Source organism: Mastomys coucha, unplaced genomic scaffold (genome assembly GCF_008632895.1).
Source record: "Mastomys coucha isolate ucsf_1 unplaced genomic scaffold, UCSF_Mcou_1 pScaffold5, whole genome shotgun sequence".
In the NCBI taxonomy this organism is placed as follows: domain Eukaryota; kingdom Metazoa; phylum Chordata; class Mammalia; order Rodentia; family Muridae; genus Mastomys; species Mastomys coucha.
Window position 1 is genome coordinate 83,641,968 of NW_022196911.1, and position 19,225 is coordinate 83,661,192.

At 47.9% G+C, this 19,225-nt stretch overlaps 1 protein-coding gene across 1 annotated transcript in view; it reads right to left on the reverse strand.

The window, feature by feature from the left end:
* Positions 1-5,522, reverse strand: part of Lpo (lactoperoxidase) — a 15,453-nt gene extending 9,931 nt beyond the window's left edge. Inside the window, exons 1-7 of the mRNA XM_031352014.1 lie at positions 5,452-5,522; positions 4,925-5,002; positions 3,763-3,850; positions 2,288-2,442; positions 1,669-1,786; positions 1,226-1,355; positions 455-661 (exon numbers count right to left, since the gene is read on the reverse strand). Of these exons, the coding sequence (XP_031207874.1) occupies positions 455-661; positions 1,226-1,355; positions 1,669-1,786; positions 2,288-2,442; positions 3,763-3,850; positions 4,925-5,000 (774 nt within the window). The 5' untranslated portion in view covers positions 5,001-5,002; positions 5,452-5,522. The remainder of the gene's footprint in view (positions 1-454; positions 662-1,225; positions 1,356-1,668; positions 1,787-2,287; positions 2,443-3,762; positions 3,851-4,924; positions 5,003-5,451) is intronic.
* Between the last annotated feature and the right edge of the window lie 13,703 nt (positions 5,523-19,225).

Here is a 19,225-nt window from a genome sequence, read left to right on the forward strand (position 1 = left end):
AAAGAATGCAGACTATACCTGCCAATACCTGGAGGGGTGGGGTGGGGTGGAGTGGGGTGGGGTGGGGGTGGTGAGACTTGAGAGTTTGCATTTCTAATCAGCCCCCAAGAGACTCAGATCCTGTTGGGTACCGGTGCAGACAACCCTCTGCAGAGTTGCCAATTCTGTCCATAGGTTTACGTGCTCAGCCAGCCTTTTGTCCTTGAGAGCAAGAACAGTACCTCACCCATGAATCCCTAGTGCCTGCCGCACTCCCTGACGAAGAATACCGTTACTGTCTAGTTACTGAGTGGATGGCTGAGCACATGAATGGATATGAAGCTACGAAGTCAGTATCCAAAGCTATCAAGAGACCCTGATCTTCAGGCTGGGAATGTGTGCTGCATCGAAGTTGCAAGGGACACTCGATCCACGGATAGTGGTCAGGGACAGCTGCCTGGCTGCAGAGGCCTACCATGATGGGGAAGCAGTTGTCTCCCTGGATACAGTGTTCATCACACTGGGCTTTGGTGTAGCTGTCAGTCCCCATTTCAGTTTCAGGGGCAAAGTCCATGTCATGGTCCACAATCTGACCCCACTGCATGAAGAACAGGGATCTCTTCTGGTCCAGAACATCATCCTCATTCAGATAGGCAGCAATCTGGTTAGAGACTTCACGGGGCTGCACATGGAGGGAGAGGGGAGGTCAGGTTGGAAGAAAGCATGCTTTGAGAATTAAAATTCATCACCGGTTTGTTGAGGACCTACAATCCAGTCCCAAGAGGAGCTTGTGAGGTACTGGGTGCATGATAACACCTTACTATGGAGAGGGAAAACAAAGACAAGCTGCTGCTGACTGCCTGTGATGGAAGTGCCAGGTTTCTGGATATGGGAAGAGGGACCCTGGGGACTGGCTGCCAACTCAGATGAGGCCAACAGATCGGACCTAAAGGAAAACGACAGCTGGTGCACTCCAGGGGCTGGGACAGGATAGGCACAAGTAGAATAGTGCAAGGAAACCATCTGCCTGGGAGACCCCAGGGTATCAGGCTTGTGACAGTTGGGACTTTACCACCACCACCTGGCTGGGCCCCGGGTTCTGCTGCCCCCTCGCGGCAGTTTGGGGAGAATATATAGCTTGGGCGCAAATCCTAATCTCAGTTGCGCCTCCCATTTTCCTTTTCCGAGTGCTGACGTACTTGCGTGTGACTCTTTCCCTCCCACCCTGTACCCTGCCCTCCTTCACCTGCGGGAGAGGGAAGCCGTTCCGCGTCTTCCCCGGCGTCCACCCGTAGGGGAGGGAGAGCCCGTCCTCATACTCTGCGGGCAGCCATCGAGCCAGCGCCCTGTTGGCGGATCCCAGCCTTGGATTCTTCCTGAAACCCAATAAGAAGGCTCTCAGCCTCAGCAGGCGGCCTCCTGGCTTGCCTCCCTCATCCTGTCGCCCTTAACCTGAGCTCTGCGGGGAAGAAAAGCAGATGTGGAGGAGGGGCCCTCTGCACTGTGAGATTCTGAATTTTCCCAACCCCAAGACCAAGGACTGTCTGGCGTAGTGGAAGGGGCCGGTCCTAGTGGGTCCCAGTGGCCACACTGGAGATATGTTCTCTTCAGAGGGACTCAGGAGTTGTACCTTGCCGTGTCCACGGGGCAAAGATGCTGGTTGGGGGGTGGGGTGGGCATTAGGGTCACCTGTTGTTACAGTCTCCAGTGATGGTCCGGTAAGGGCTACTTATGTTGCAAGTCATTGTTGGAGCAGGGGGATCACAGCCTGCCTCCCAAGAGAGTGAAGTCAAGTCCAGGCCTTGACCTGAAACAGAAGAGAACCCCAAACAGGGCCGAGTTCAGAGACACTGGCGACAGGCAGGGAGTCAGACTAGAGATGGTAGGTAGCCTGGTGTAACTCAGACGAGAATACAAGTCTCATCTCTTGAGACAGACTCCCAGCAAACCCATCTGACGCTGGAGGCTTCACCTACAGGAGAGAGGACACTCCTTGGGGGTAGGAAACCCCGTTTATTGACTTTGGCATTTCCTCCAGGCGGACACACAACACACTGAACACAGATGTCCCTTCTCTATGGTAATATAACCTCATCGTCACAAGGAGTTCTTTCATCTGCAAAAGGGACATTGGCTTAGCTGTCCCCAAAGGACCGCTGAGGCCTGCTGCCAGTATGCCCTTTGGGTTTAGGGGGGGAGGCGGATTTGCCTTTCTTTCCATGTCGATAGTTCCTAACAGCTCTTGGTGGCCCCTGGTCTGTACTAATGATTCCTTCCTCTCTTTAGAGGTTTAGTGAGTTTTCTTTACCTGTGACATTGGTGAGAAACGGAGTCAGTTTCTTTAGAGACTCCTCCCACACCTGCCCGCTTCTTATGGCTGTGCGCGTCCGGCCTTTGGCATGCTTGAGATAGTCTGAGAGTTGACGGGTGCTACGTACCTTGGTGGTCATGCCCATCTTCAGCCTAGGAACCAATGGGGATCATGAGCAGGCTCTGTAGAAGTGTGTCAGTGGCTCACGGGTTCGTACAGGGGAAAGCCACAAGGGGTTCTGAGGAGTAAGCATGGGCTCTCAGCGTCCCCCACCCCCAACCCCCCACCCCCGTCTCTTCTGATACTGTTGGAAAAACCTCTTCAGGGAGGAGAAAGCCACAGAGGCTGTGGAGCATTAAGTCTAGCCTTAAGTAAAACTGGTGGATGGACCAAAAGATTCTTGAATTCCAGCCAGAGGGTTGTATGTGGTCTGATTATGTCAGAACCAACTGGGTGTCTTAAGACTACCCAGGTCCTACAATGGATGAACTGACTTGAGAACTCCTGGTATACTGTTGAGCCTTATAGCCTAAGAATTCTAGAATGAGGACACACATGGGCCTCCAGTTCTGTTGGTGCATCTGGGTGTGGAGTCTGTGTCCAGCCTAGCCTGTGCCGAACATCCCAGGAAAGCTCAACCTTAGTCCTGTATCTTCTACATGTAAAACAGGACTCCCCAAGGCCTTCTGCTCCGGAGTATGTGACAATTCAGAGAGGCTAGTGGCACGAGAGCCCTCTGTTGCCTCACTGTGCCTCAGTTTCCTCGTGAGTGAAGATATCTACAAGGCCGCTGTCTCCAAGTCTCTGAAATATGGCTCAGATTCTCACAAACCCAGCCTTCTTGGTTGTGTTTAAATCCCTGGTTGTAATGCCTGTCCTGTCCTTCCCAGCAGGCCATTAGCTCCAGTTCAAGTACTGGGGTTTAGTCCAAAGGACTGTCAACATGAGAGAAAAGGCACAGGAGGGCTAGCCTCAGCCTAACCTCCCTAAAGAGAACCAGGATATAAGTCATGCTGTCTTTTGTTGTCTTAAAAACCAACCAACCAAACTGACCAAACAAAGACTCACAAGCTTTTACTATGAAACAGCCAGCGCTGGCTAGCCTGGATATGTAGACCTGGCTGGTCTCAAATTTACAGAGATCTGTCTGCCTCTGCCTATCGGGTGCTCCCCCTTGTCACCATAGAGCCCAAGCATTTCACAGCCAAGAAAGTCAGCAGCTTTGGGACTCTGCCTCCTTAGATTGATCTTCCATCTCACAAAATGATATTAGATGCCCCCTCGAGGCATCTTAGAAGCTGGGATTGTCAGAACTCGGAAGCTCTTGTTCCAGTTTGCTACGTTCTTCGTGCGGGCGGAGAGTGGCGGAAAGGCAAGTTTTATAATTGCTTTGGCTCACTGGCTTGTTGGGGCTGGTCAAGGTGCACTAACAGGAAGCCTGTGAAGGGGAGTTAACACACAGTCTCATGTACCTGGCCCGGGAATCCAGGAAGGCCTTGTTGACCTTCACCTTGACTTCCTCCACTGTGTCACGGATGGTGATGGTTCCGGCAGTTGGGGCTTGGGGAGGGAAAAGCAGGAAGCAGGGTCTCAATTACCACTCCTTTGAGATATATCCTTTGGTTCTTAGTCTCCCACCCCGACCCCTGCAGCCATCACCTCATATCTCAAACCTGAGCAGGATATGCTGCTACAAGAGTCCTCAAAGCAGTGGTCCTCAGTCTTCCTACTGCTGCAACTCCTTAATACCGTCCCTCATGTTGTGGTGACCCCCCCCCAACCCATAAAATTATTTTTTGGTGGCTACCTCATAACTGGGATTTTGCTTCTGCTGTGAACTGTAATGTGAATATCTGACTGCTGGGTATCTGATAGGCAACCCCTCGTGAAAGGGTCGAATGACTCCCTACGAAGGGGTAGAGACCCACAGAGTGAGAACCACTGTCTTAAAGGCAGGTGATACAGAATGGGAAGCGACCTGTCTGCTCTTCAGCAAGATGTCAAACTTGACCTATGGGATTCCGGTACAGTGCCAAGGGAGAGGACAATGGGACATTCAGTGTGACCACTCAGCTTGGACTGCCTGGGATCTGCTAGGACGGTCTTGTGGTCCCTTGAACAAGCCCATCAGTGTTTAGCCAATAGCGGGGACATGAAGGGAGAGATGCGCGCCTTGCTCTCCTCAGGTTGGGGTGTGGAGTGTGAGAGACTGCCTCTTTTCTCTGCAAGGAGACTTGCAGTGGATTGAACAGCGTCCCTTGGGACCTTCAGCATGTGACATTATTTACAAATAGGCTTTGCAGATCTGCTTAATTCAAGATGAGGTCATGCCAATTAGGGTGAACCTGAAGTCCAGTGACTGGTAGGTTTAGGAAAGGACACACCAAGAAGGCATGTCAAAGTTAGGGTAGGTACAAGTTAGTACTATAAAGAAAGGTACCTCGAGCTGCCAGAAGCCAGAAGAGGCAAGGGAGCCTCGTCTATTAGGCCTTCAGGAGGAGCATGGCCCTACCGTGATGTTTGTCTCGAATTTCTAGCCTTCTGGACTGTGTAAAGTATAAATCAGCATTGATTTCAGCCACCCAAGTTATGGTACTTTGTCTTATTCCAAGAAAAAAAAAATATGACACTTACCATTTCTGGCGGTTGCTGTGGTCTGGAGCAAGGTCAGGAAAGCCAGGAGGGCTGGGAGATGCAGAAGCAGTGTCATCTCTGAAATGAGACCAGGGTCGTATACTACAAGCCTTAGTGAGAGCGATGGAATCTCAGAAACGGGGACGTCCCCCGAGAACTCAGATGCCTCAGCTATACAGACTCACGGTATTCACAGGCTGAGAGGGGCAGAAAGGTACAGCAGGGAAACAGGCTCAGGGTCCAGGACCTGATATAGCTCTGCATTTGCCCCACCCTACGATCTTGAGCAAATTTCTTAACACCTGGCCACTGGCCTGCCAGTAAGGGGGCTGGGTCTAATGACCCAGGGTGTCCCGTTCTGCTTGGGGAGTCAGGACTTGTTATGTCACAGACAGGAGCAATGTTCCCAAGCTTCAGGGGTTCTCTTGCCTCCCTCTTCAGATAGCTTGCTTCCTGATGGCCAGGCTCTGCTGGGGTGGCACGGGGGGTGGGGGTGGGGGGGGTGGGTGGAAGGAGACATAGCACACCTTTCCTCAGAAATTCCACAGGGTTTTCCCCTCCCTCAAAACTGAGGCTCCTGACCCATGGAACACCCACCCTCCCATTTCCTCCGCCATATCTGATTACGAAACTTGGCTTTTCTCTCATTTCTCCTTTACTTTGACACACACGCTATCTCTCTCTCTCTCTCTTAAAAAGAGGAAGAGAGAATTCAAGGCCAGAGCTGAATTATTTTCTGTGTCATGGCCCTGTTCCTGGCTGGCGTGAAGAAGGGTGTGGGGCTGAGAGCAGAGCCAGGCAAATGTGGGGTCCTGACACTGGAAAGCAGGTGAATAAATAAATATTCTGGGACAGACGCTGTCTGCAGCTGGAGGCAGCCTGGGTAAAGCACACAGAATACTGGGATTCTGTGATGTTGACCTGCCTTCTTGGCCTCACATTCGGTTTAACCATGTCCCAACTCCCCCCGCACCACCCCCCCCCGCCCCCAGTTTTCATCCTTTCCTGAGACTCAGAGCATGCTATGAAGAATGTCTGGGGAGGGGGAGGGAAAGGTAGAGGAAATCAGACACAAGTCCATGCCTCTTCTCAAGCAATGTCTTCTCTGCCTCACAGACTCTTTGTGTGCTTTCAAACCCCCAGGCAGCTATCCCCTTCTTTGTGACATTTAATGGGTTTCTCTGGGCAAAGTTAGGTCACACCCATCACGTCCTAGCTCAGTTTTTTACTGGATTCTTTTCATGTCTATTTTCAAATAAGGTCATGAGTTCCTGGAAGCCAATGTCTTAGTGTGTGTGTGTGTGTGTGTGTGTGTGTGTGTGTGTGTGTCTGTCTGTCTGTCTGTCTGTCTGTCTAAGCTCAGCATTGGTACAGACCACCACTGAACCCATACTTAAGAGATGTTTGACTTCTGGAGTTTGTACGGGGCCCGCTGATAAGCTCTTATGCAGTTTCTCATACTGTAGTGCATATAAGAATCATCTAGTGATCTTGGAAGAGTACAAACTCTGGCTTAGCAGGTGGTGGAAGGTGGCCCTGGGTCTACACCAACAGCAAGCTCATGGGTAATAGTTCTGCCTGGAAGACCACGCTGAGTACTGTGACCTTCCAGAGTTTGACTCTCAAGATTTGCAAGTCACCAAAGAGGTCAGAAGACTGAGCAGAGCCGGGCAGTGGTGGCGCACGCTTTAATCCCAGCACTTGGGAGGCAGAGGCAGGTGAATTTCTGAGTTCGAGGCCAGCCTGGTTTACAGAGTGAATTCCAGAACAGCCAGGACTACACAGAGAAACCCTGTCTTGAAAAACCAAAAAAAAAAAAAAAAAAAAAAAAAAAAAAAAAAAAAAAAAAAAAAGACTGAGCTGGAAGGAATTGTTGGAATTCGTTTCCACCAACAGCAAGAACCTGTTGTGGTTGATGGTGGAATGAGTACCAGTAAACACCCCATCTCCAGGAAGAACACTGTATTTGACCTTTCAAGCAGCTCCGGAGTAAAGAGGAGAATGCAGTGGCAATAACTGTAATATTACAATAAATGATATCTCTCTGTTTCATATACTATAGATATCATTTGATATATGATCATACCCATATCCAACTTCCCACCTACACATGATTGTCATCCACAGTAATTCCTGGTTCAAAACTCCCTCCCTGAATTAGAATGTAGAAACCATGATTTCTTTTTCACAAAAACAAACTCTCTAATCAATGCTCCCCCACACACACTGTATTAGTGTGTGACCATGAAATTCTTAGAACTATGTCATCTGATAATGGACCACAACCCTCCCATTTCAAAAGGGATCCTGCCCTTTGTCTAGGAGGAAGGGAGGAATGATGCTCAGAGAAGCTAAGAAGAATCTCAACAGACAAGCCTTATTGGGATTTCCCCCTCAGCCTATTAACATTAGGTCTATGTGGCTGTCTGGGCTTTGGTTATATTATGCCATAAGACTCCAGAGGGCTTCTAGATGATCGTACACGTGGAAGTTGCTGGAAGGAATGTGTCCAGAGAGAGCAGAGATACTCCACGTTCCTTTGGATATACCTAGCTGCCCCGTGTCCTTTGAAATAACCAAAGTAAGTTTTCCCCTGAGTCTTGTGAGTGTCTCTAGCAAGTTGGTCAAATTTGAGGAGGGCTTGTGAGAAGGCTATGAGACTCCTAGGTAGAACAGCCTGGAGTTCGTGATTGGCTCTGAAATCAGGGTTCACGCTTGGGGACCGAGCACTCCACCTGTGAGATCTGATATCTCCAGGTAGAGACTGTCAATACTGAATGGGATTAGCAACACCCAACTGGCATGTAGCTACCCAGTGTATCTTGCTGGTGGGTGGGGATTTCTCCTAGACCTCAAGTCAGAAGCAGGCTGTGACATGCCAATAGAAGAAACTGAGTTTGAGATTTGAGTTTATTTTCCTTCTATATTCTCAGGAACTTTTATCAAGCCCTCCATAGGAGAAAGACCCCTTTGTCCCAGCTGGAAGCGAAGCATTGGGTATGTGTTTGAATATAGCCAATTGCAACTTAACCCCTCAGTTCTCCCCAGATGAAACCCATCTAGTACTTACAGTTCTGGCACCTACTCGAGACCCAGAGGACTTCAGAATATTTCAAACAGGGACTAGATTATCAGAGCTGACCAGATGTTTGGATCTGCAGCAGCCAACAGGTGTGAAGGAGATGAAGCTCTGAGAGCTCTGCCTTAGATCCACCCCCAGACACTTTGTATTACCTTACTACGGCTCGCCTGGAGAACACCACATTCATTCAACAACTGTCTCCTCAACTTTCTGAGTGACCCTGGACACCTATCTTGGGTCCCAGTTTCTAAACAGTACAGATGAGAAAGCTTCAGGCAATCTTTCAATCCTGGCGGTTTATGAATGGTTCTGCCGGGTTTCAGGTGCAGAAAAGGGCTTCTCCCCCTGCAGCAAACACCCCCCTAAAACACACAGTTGCCAATCCATAGCTAAATCTGGCACCAGAAAATGCCCAAGGAAGACAAGTCCAAATCAAGGACTAAATGTTCTCCAATCTTGAGATTTCGTCATCCGCTTTGCAGGAACCGGGAAAGGTTAATACGACTCACCTGCCATGCGCCTTGACCTCCTGTGGCAGCTAGTAACTTCTTTCTGCTTAGACGAGTTGGTCTTTTATATCCTCCTGTAAGAATTTACTTATGGGAAAGGCCCAGAGGGAAGGATTTTGAGAGGTTGAAGTGGCTTAAAGGACACACACACTCAGGCTCAGCAGGGAACACCCTGTGACTCCAGACAGATGCAACAAGTAAGCCATAGGATGTCAGAGAGAAGTTGATGCAATATAGCTGACTAGGCAGCGTTACTCCTCTTTCTACCTTCCAGCTTAAAATCTGCCAGCTTGGTCTAAGCAGGGAAGGTTCAGCTCCAAGCCCTGTGCATGCGTGACCCCAAGTGGGTCTGAATAGCTCTCAGAACTAAGTCTAGTTAAATGTCACCCTTATTCCTTTACACGTCATTTTGACTCCTCCTTTGACTCCTCCCTTACCTTCTGTCCAATCCATGGTAGGATTAATGGACTCATCTTTTGTACTTAGGGTGATTAAACAACATTAATTTGGGGGATCAAATTCTCAAAAGACTGGCTTTTTTGGAAGGAGTCACCAGAGAGGAGAGATCACCCCTCACTTACTTGCCATCAGAACACCGGGTCACAGACCCCTCAAATTGATTCACCTTATAGTGTTTTCAATTGTACAGTGGTAAAAATCAAAGGTTAGTTTAGATGGGTGTTATGGGTCTTTGACTTCATGTCTTTTATACAGTGTCTTCTTAAAAACAACCATGATCCCAGAAATTATCCATTGGAAGCCCAGAGATTAATATACGACTTTTATCTCAGTGACTTGGAAAGTGTCAAGTGTGTCAGAAGCAAATAAGAAGGAAGTGGATCGGAGAAGACAGGATTTCATTAGCACGTTTTACAAGATAGGAAACTTAAAGAACGGACGCTATGAGGTCATTTTTGAATGAGAAACTCTTAGAGAGAACACACATCCACCATAACCCAGACCACTAGCATCATCTTGAGGAAACTGATAGCCCATCCTCTGTCACTGAAATGTATTTAAAGATTATTTCTCTTTTCTTTTTGTCTTTGAGACAAAGTCTCACGATGTGGCTCCAGCTGTCTCAAGACCTCATTATGCAGCCCAGGTTAGCCTCAGAATCACACCGTTTTCCTACCTCGCTTCCACAGTCCTGGGATCAGCTTCTTAAAGAACACTTCTCTTCTGAAGAACACAGGCAAATGAGCTGGACATCTCGGAAGAAAGCTGCTGCCCAGCAAAGGGCACAGACGCCAGGCTCTTCTTGTTTTCTTTGAAACAGTTCAGCTCTGCAGCCAAGCATTGTTCCTTTGCATCTGTTTCCTGAAGGTTGGAACCTCTTTCTAGTTTTGCACTTATGGGTCCAGGAAGCTCTCTGTCTCAGATGGATTTTATTTGAGGGTGGTTGTGTTTGGGATCAGTCTCAGGCCTGGACATTGCTAGGCAAGTGCTCTACCACTAAGCTATTTCAAGGTGGGACTTTCTTCTACAATGTTCATGGGATAACACTGTGTCCTCTAAATGATATAGGGTGAACTACCCCAACCAAGGTAATGCCAAAATGCAGGTCTTTCATCTCTGCACTTGATGCAGATGTCCTGGGTTTGGTCAGGGACTGAACAGAATCGACACTGAACCAGTGTGGTCCATCCACTGTGGTCTATCTCTTGGTGTTGGTAGAAAGCACACCTGTGGACATGTCATTGTCCTGTAGCTGACTGTATCTTCATAACTTTGCAGACATTACACTGATAGTTTGTTCATGTGAGTTTCTCATTTTGTCCAAATCTTCTTAGCATAAGCAACTGACTCCTCAGTAGAGAACTGTCAGGTTGGTCTGAGAAATGAAGGTTAGGAGCCTGAAAAGTCAGCTGAAAGCTAAAAATCGCCAGAAACATCTCATAAGTCAGCACAGAGATGTCAGGGTATTTTAGTAATAGCAAGAGCAGAAACGGAGCATGCCTGTGAAGTCAGGGTGCAGATAGTAGACCCTTTAATCAACCACACATGGGCACACACACACACACACACACACACACACACACACACACTCAAACTCACACACCCACACTCACATTCACATACACTCAGCTCATGCACACACCAGGCATTCAGTGGCCTTAAACATACTTTGCCTACTTCCATTTCCTTCCAACATGAGAACTCTGCCTGTCGCACTCACACCCTTTGGCAGGCAAGGAAGACAACTCTGATTGGTTATGTGATACAGCGGCTGGGGTGACTATAGCCCTTGTTCTGGTCTGTGGTCTTCCAGCCACCCCTGCCATCTTGGGGAGGAGGCAGCTCCTCTCTTCCCTCACTGTCTGCTTCACACTGCTCTGACTGGTCTGGCAGTCACTTGTTTTGGGGCAGGCTATTTTTTTCCGACTTGTGCTACAATACATTTCCTCTTGTTGGATTCCTAGAACAACAAATGAATAGACTTCCTGACCCGGGGAAGGCTCCGTATGTCAATGTCTCCTCCTTGGGATTCATTGGCTGTCCTACCTCAGAGAATGGACGATCTTTGGTATTCTAGTTTATGCCATCCCCTGGTCTCTAGACCAGTATGACTATGACAAAACTCTGAGTGATGTCTTTGAGCAATATGGACCCTGGGGACAAATAGGAACACTGCCAGGTGGCTGCTTTCAGAGGAGGAACTTGTGAACAAGGAAGAGAAATATCTGAAATGGATTGTACGTTTCCCTGGAGACAAGAGACTATTGTCTTCTCAGGTTTTTTATTAAGTGCTTGTTTCAAGCAGGACATTGATAAGCTGTATAAAGGCTTCTGGGACCGACATCACACAGCACCAGGGTTTGGACCAGAAAACCCAGCAGCAGTGAGTTATTCCAGTTAGTCATAGCCTGTTGTGACTGAAGAGTCGGTGTTGTTCGAGGCCTTCCTGGGACCAGCCCATTGAGGAGGGCAGGGGGAATTCCTAGGAACTACCCTGGTAGGTGAGCAGAATGCTGTGTCTTCCTGTTCTTTCTCGATGGACCGCACGCCCCTCCCGTTTGCTTCAAATGAAAAGGATGTCAGATCTGCTCCACGTCTTGTCAGGACAAGGCAGAGAAGTGGTGGGAGAGAAGCGACAAATCTCAGGGCGCAGCAAAGATAATTTATCCCAAATAGGCCCTAAGATGGCCAGGGTAGAAGTAAAGCCGTGAGCCAACCCTTATAAGTCACAGAGAGACACAGGATGTTAAACTAAACTAGCTAAACTAGCTAAACTAAACTAAACTAAGCTAAACTAAACTAAACTAAACTAAACTAAACAAATAGAGACAGGTGGATTTCTGAGTTCCAGGACAGCTGGGGCTATACAGAGAAACTCTGTGTCAAAGAAAAAAAGACTAAACTAAACAAATAAAAAAAAACTAAACTAAACAAATAAACCAATTTTATTATTGCTATGGCTTTTCTCTAGGGAATCTGATAAAATATATTTTATAGTAACTTTATAGAGAAGATGTTTCAAAAAAATGTCTTGTTTGTGGGCTGGGAATGTAGCTCAGGTGAAATAATGCTTACCCAGAATGCACAAAGTTCTAGGTTTCATCCCTAGTATCACACACATGGTGCATGGTGGTGCTCACCTGTGGTTTTAGCACAAGATCAGGAGTTCAAGTTCACCCTCAGCTAGGGAGTTTGAGGTTCACCTACACTAAATGAGAACTTGTCTTAAAAAAAGATGTGTGTGTGTGTGTGGGGGGTTCAAGTCTCATGCTAACGCATATATGAGTATCCCCTGCCCCCAAGTAAGCAGTGGGGAAAACAGGAATACTGGATTACTAAGACAGCAAGTCAGCCTCTAATCCCAGCCTGCTACTTTGACCATGTGACCTTGCAGAAATCACTCTATTGAGACACCTGGGTTTCCTTATCTGTAGAGAGAGTGAACACACTAAATGACTGAGGGGGGTTTCCTTGGGTTCCAAAGGCTAGAGTTCTGTCACGAATGGCCAACTGTAGGAGGTTCCAGCTCTAGCGTGCCTCTGCTTCATTATGTAAGCCTGCCCAAGTCTCACTCCCTCAGGTTCTCCAGTCATTGTTAGGATCAGTTGGGTCATTTGGTAGGCACGTGTTCTCCTAAAAGCCATTTTCCTTCACTCTGAAGACAGCCGGTCACACAAGAATGGAAGACATCTCGTTGACAACAGTTTTATCAGGAACTTGGTTGTTTTGCAGACCCCATGTTGGTAACCAGGGGGTCATCTGGGCTCCTGATCTTTTTGCTTTTCTCTTCCTGTATCTCTCAGATCTCACACGTTGCCAAGTCTGTTTATCGGGAATCTCTTGCTTTGGTGGCTTTCCTCATGTTTCCCACATTCCGAGACTCCCCTGAATTATCTCCCAGTGTTCGGCTTCCTTACCAAGCTCCCTGCCACACCCGACCACCCTTCCCGCTGCTTCCTCTACCCTGACATTTTGGTCAGCCCAGCACTGCCCATAGGACATAGCTCAAGGGTCCGTGAGATTCCATACCGTGTATGTTCCTGCATCTCCAACCTGCCCCCTATCATTCTTTGGCCTAAACTCTCTCAGCTGAACTAACCCATTCAATCTTCCCCAACCCACGGCACAGGCATCTGCTTCCATGCCTCTTCCTCTGCCACACTCTATGACTGTGCACATAACCCCATCCCCACCACCCCATACTGGCCTGGAACTTGTTTTGCTCCGGAGGATGACCTTGAACTTTCATCCTCCTGCCTCTGCTTATCCAGTGCTGGGATTACAGGCACGGACCACCACATCTGGTTTATGCAGTGCTCGGGATGGACCCCAGGGCTTCATGCATGCTAGGCAGGCCCTGTACCAACTAACTGAGATACATCCCACCCCCAGCCCTCTTATCTCTTTATGCAGCTTTCCCGTTGCTCAAACTAGACCAGAAATTCTGAAGAAACTCTCAATTATCTTGGGCAATCCATAATGTTTGCTTTGATGATCGGGGTGACACTAATATGAAAGGTATCTTGCTGGTTTAGCCTACTTGCTCCGGTCTTGGCTGTCAGTTCTAACGCTGTCACAGGGATCCATTTTCTAGCTTGTTTAAAATAGCGTGGTGATTTAGAGTGTAGCTAGAGTCTATGATAACTGCCTTTTCCTTTGATCTCCCTTCTTCCCTGTCTTAAGACCCCCGTAGCCTATTACAAATTAGACAGATTCAGAGCAAGCCCAGCTGTCCGTAACTTCGTTGCTGAGTTGTGAGCTCAGAATGGGGCCAGAAAGTTGGGAAGCAAAGAGCGTGAGGAGTCTCCTTAGTGAGCTCATCTACCCCACACCAGTTCCCACTCTCACTTCAATGCCTGTTTCCCAGAAGCCCCTTCTCTTTCCGAAGGCATGGGCTTCCAGTGTTAGGCCTTGCACTCTTCAGTCTCTGTGTCAGGCACAGGCTGGAATGGGCATCCCTGAGAAGGTTTCTGGCTCCCATGATGGCTAAACCATGAAGGTGACAGACAGCTCAGGGGGCTACACTATGTGCTCATGCTGATTTAGTAGATGGCCTCGCTCTCGCCTTTCCCCTTCAGGATCTCCACCCAGATGCTAAGGAGCACATCAGGATAATAGATGCTCTGGAAGACTGTGCTGGGCTCTGGGATGAGGTAAGGTTTGCACTGGAATTCCTTCTATTCTGATGGGAAGCTATGGAGAGCTATTCGCCGATTCCTTTCCTCAGTACTCAGGCAGGGTATCTTTACTGGTTTGGTCTCTTGATCACTTAACAAACATTGTAGCATGCACCTACACATGCCCTTCTAGAAGGAATAGAGCAGGAGCAATGCTTTCCAAAAATGCCTCCACCCCAGTGGACTAGCTAGAGCAGTGCTGGAGAGTTCCCTCTGGTGATGTGGATAAGGGAGAGTCGGCGGGCTGACCAGCTCAGTTAACCACCCAGGCCTACCATCCAGGTCTTTAAGTTGGCTCACCTCAAAACCTACATCATCTATATGTAAACTGTTGGAGTTCATGAAAGGGCCGGTCTTGCTTATCCGAAGCTGCAGGATCTCCATGACACAGGGCAACAGCAAGATAGCCGTGAGGATCCAGTCTTGATGATGAGACAGAAGCCAGAGGTTTCAAACCAGACCAATGACGCATTACGGTGAACGTCTTGCAAGTAAAGATGTGTGGACAGGGCAGTATACGGTGGGACACACTGTGACACACTACAGCTTCCACAACCAGATGTTTTCTATGCTTTTTTTTGTTTTGCTTTGTTTATTTTTCTTTGCTTTTATTTTCTTTGGTGGAGGAGGTCACAAGGGTGGAGGGCGGATACGAGGGAACGGGAGATGAGGGAGGCTTGGGATGCATGAAGTGAAATGCAGTCCGTGAAAAGCTGAAGGAAAGGAAGCACCAGCTGCTCTTCCAGAGGACCCGGGTTCTAAGTATGCACATGGCAGCTCACAGCCATTTGTAATTCCATCAGCTGGGAATCCAGGACCCTCTTTAGCCTCTGCATGCACAGGCATGCATGCAGGCAAAACACCCATACATGTTAAAAGAAAGCAAGAAGTTTCTCACACTGTTATAGAAATTAGTGAGAAACCAAACACCACTGAGAGTTGGAAATCTCGGGTTTAAAATGACAAGAGACCCAGACTGAGCTAGCACTCTGGGTAAACTGCCTGAGCCACAAGGTTTGCAGCATTTTTAGGCAGAGCAACAGTGGGTATTCTGGTCCTTCTGCCACCAGTGAGTTCAGTTGCCCTGACTACCTGCCTGGGACAAGCATTTTAGTTAGATTTATCTATTTTACCTTATGTGTATGAGTTTTGACCTGCATGGATGTATGTTCATGCCTGGTGCCCATGGGGGCCAGAAGAAGGCATCAGCCCTCCTAAACTGGAGTTTGTGAGCTTCCATGTGGATACAGAGAACCAAACCCAGGTCCTCTGCTCAAGCAATAAGTGCTCTTAACTGCTGAGCCATCTGTCCTGCCCCTGTAGCTGGCAGCTTTTACAGATATGGACTGATACGGTGAGAGCGGCTATTTCACAAGCTCTGAGCTTTGTTTTTGCTTTTAACTAGTATGTGTGTATACATGAGGGTGTGTGTGTGGGGGGGGTGGGTGCAGGTGACTCCAGAGGACAGAGCATTAGATTTCCTAGAGCTGGAGTTATAGACGGTTTCAAGCCACCTGATGTCAGCACTAGGAACTGAACTCTGATCCTCTGGGAGAACAGCAAGGGTTCTCAGCCGCTGAGCCAGCTCTCCAGCCCTGGCATCTGTTTTCCTGAAATGAAAAGCACGGGGGGGGGGGGTAGCGGAAGCAAAAGGGGGTTTAGCTTTTTCTAGTCCTCTGCACCCACGTACTGCAAACAAAATGGGACAATGGCCGGGTTCCATTGGGAAGGCTGAGGTCCCGAACTTCCTCAGAGTCTCCTCATTTTATACACACATACAGATTTACATCTGTGGGAAGGAGTAGGGTGTACAACTCAAAGAAGCCCTTGTTTGTGAGACGATTTCATCAGGTAGCTGGACTTTCTCCAAACTCAGGGTTTTCCCTCCTCAGCCTCTCCAGCACCTCAGTTACAGATCTGTGTTCTCCAATATCTCATATTTTTAAAAATAAAAAAAAATCCTTTATTGTAGTTATAGATCCATTGTATTCTTTTTTTAAAATAGCACATTCACCTCACACCCTCACACCAGTTTCCACTATTATTAACATCTTCCGTTAGTGTGGTACATCCGTCACAGTTCGTAAACCAATACTGTTTCGGTATGAGTAACTCAAATTTAACTTTAAATTTTTATTCTGTTTGACCTACTTGAGAACGTACCTGTTTTGACATGAACATTTACATTTTCTTTCTTATCAAGTTAAAAAAGGATGTTTGGGGAACATAGTGTGCTTGGAGACACAAGCCACATTTAGCTCAGGCTTTGCTTCCTCCCCTGGGGGCAGAAAAGCAACCATCTCGATCGGGCCTCATGAATCTCTGAGGGTAAGCTCAGGAAAAGTCCACAGAGTGCGGTCTCCTGAGGTGAAAGCCCAGGATACTCACTTCATCTCCGGCCCTTGGCCTTGTCCTCTGGTGAGAGAGGCAATCCTGCTTGCAGCCTGCTTCCCACGGCGCTGTGACGACCAGCTGATACACTTCCACAGACACGTGCAGCGCGATTACACAGGAGAGATTTTTATCAAGGCTGGTTTCTAGGTTGTGGGAGTTAAGCAGATACTTCAGGGTGAGCTGGCTCCATATTACATTTGGGTTTCCATTTACCATCCTGATGAAAGCCTGAATCGGCTGAAACTAAAAACAGAAGTGACTTCATTCAACCCTGTGTCCTCATTGCTGGGACCTGGCTGTGGCAGAGCTGGCTAGGTCTTGAGGCTCAAGCGCAGGAGGCTCTCCCAGACTCCCATGTGGAACCACCTTCCCTTCCACTCTGTCTTTTCCTTCTTGATGCACACTATGGGAGGTCTATGCTGATCAAAGCATCAGGTCCGGGAGTTGATGTCCCCTGTTACTGTTCCCTCTCCAAACCTTGAGATCTTTCTCCTGAATCTCAGCCCACCCTCTTGTCACTCTTACTCCAGATAATTTAATTCAGGCTCACGTCGATCAAGCTATGATCCATCAGAGTATTGCTTGGATGACCCAAAGCAAACACAAAGGTAAACCGAGCTCAATTCTTCCTCTTAGGAAGGTTTTAGGTTGACTGAGAACCCACCAGGTACTGCGGGCTTAAAGTTCTGATCTATCTCAAGATGGACAGGGTTTCTGCCTTCATGGAGCTTAGGGTTGATGGCAACTTTTAAATATCAGATGTATAATTGATGAGCCTAGGGAATGTTGGGGGCAAAGGGGTACACAGAATCTGATGATGGATAATGAGGGATCCAGTAGAGTCAGTATGGGGAAGCTCCTCTGATTTAGGGGTGTTTGAGGTAGGGATGGAAAGTAGGCTCAAGTAAGGCAGTAGGAAAGGAAGCATGTGAGGCAGGAGAGACAGGGTATGCTTATGGAGAGTGATGGAAAACACCCTTGTGTGCTGGGAGGAGATGGGAGGGTCACCTTACCCAAGCTGATGGCCACATGGCCAGATGCAGCTGCCTATTGATCCCTGCTTTCTTTTCTTTGGCCAGTGCCCACCTGCCAGGCTACATAGTACTGGCCTCTCCATATGTTTCTTTTTACTACAGGTAAATGGATGTTTCTTTTTACTACAGGTAAATAGATTTCCCATCTCAGTAATCCAAGTGACCCTTCTAATTGCTGCTATGGCATACAATCTCCACCCCACTCCCCGCCCCAAGATCTAAAACGCGGCCCCCATCCACCTCCACAAACCCTTCTGTATTAGTTGCATTTCTTATTGCTCTGACAGAATCAACTTAAGGAAGTTTATTTTGGCTCTCAGCTTGAAGGTACAGTTCATTTAGGGGGTGGGGGGAGGGGCAGCAGCGAGAGCAGTTCCAGCTGCATCAGCAGGAACATTTGGTCAGGAACACGCGGTCCCATCGCTCGGATAGTCAAGGAAGCAGAGATGAAAGCCAGTACTCAGCTTGTATTTTCTCTTTCTCTTTTTTCATTTAGTCCAGACCCTCTGCCTATGGAATGATAATGCCCACATTTAGAGTGGATCTTCTCTCCTCAGGTATACAACATATACTCACAGTGGTGTGTCTTCTAGCTGATTCTAAATCCAATCCGCAGTGAAGATTAACTACCACAGGAGCCATGCTGCAGAGAGATTTAATATTGATGAGTGTAGTGAAAAACAGGATTCTACAGTATTCAGAGTCTACAGGGCCTCGGAGACAGCTCAGTTGGTAAAGTTACTCGGCACCCAACGTGAGTTCTGAGTTCAATCCCCGGAATCCACCTAAAAGCTAGGCTCAATGGCATAGCATGTGCCTGGTACCTGTGATCAGGGGAGGCAGAGGCAGGAGGATCCTGGAGCTCAAAGGCTAGTCAGTCTAGTTGAATTGGTGAGTTCCAAGTTCAGTGAGAGACACTGTCTCAAAAACTAAAAGCTTAGAGTGAATGAGGAAGACAGCCAATATAGATCTCCAAATTTTGGACCTGTGGGGGCACATATATACAAACCTTCTAAACCAGCAGTTCTGAACCTGTGGGTCACAACCCCTTTAAGGTCAAATGTCCCTTTCTCAGGGGTCACACATCAGATCTCCTGCATATCAGATATTCACATTACAATTCATAACAGTACCATGATTACAGTTATCAAGTAGTAACAGAAATAATTTTTACAGTTGAGGGTCACCATAACATGAGGAACTATGTTAAAGAGTTGCAGCATCAGCCGGGCAGTGGTGGCTCACGCCTTTAATCCCAGCACTTGGGAGGAAGAGGTAGGTGGATCTCTGAGTTTAAGGCCAGCCTGGTTTACAGAGTGAGTTCCAGGACAGCCAGGACTACACAGAGAAACCCTGTTTTGAAAAACCAAAAACCATAAAAAAAAAAAAAAAAAAAAAAAAAAAAAAAAGCGTCGCAGCATCAGGAAGGTTGAGGACCACTGTTTTAAACCCTCCTATGAGGCATCTGGAATTCTCTTTGAGAGCTGCACCAGGAGCAAGAGTCTGTGTCTCTTTCAAGCTTACTTTAAAGAATTCCTGCTTGGAAAGCTGTTTTCAATGTTTCTTTGCATCACCCAGGATTTCCTTGCCTCCCCCGCCTTTGTGCATGTGTATGAGAGAGAGAGAGAGAGAGAGAGAGAGAGAGA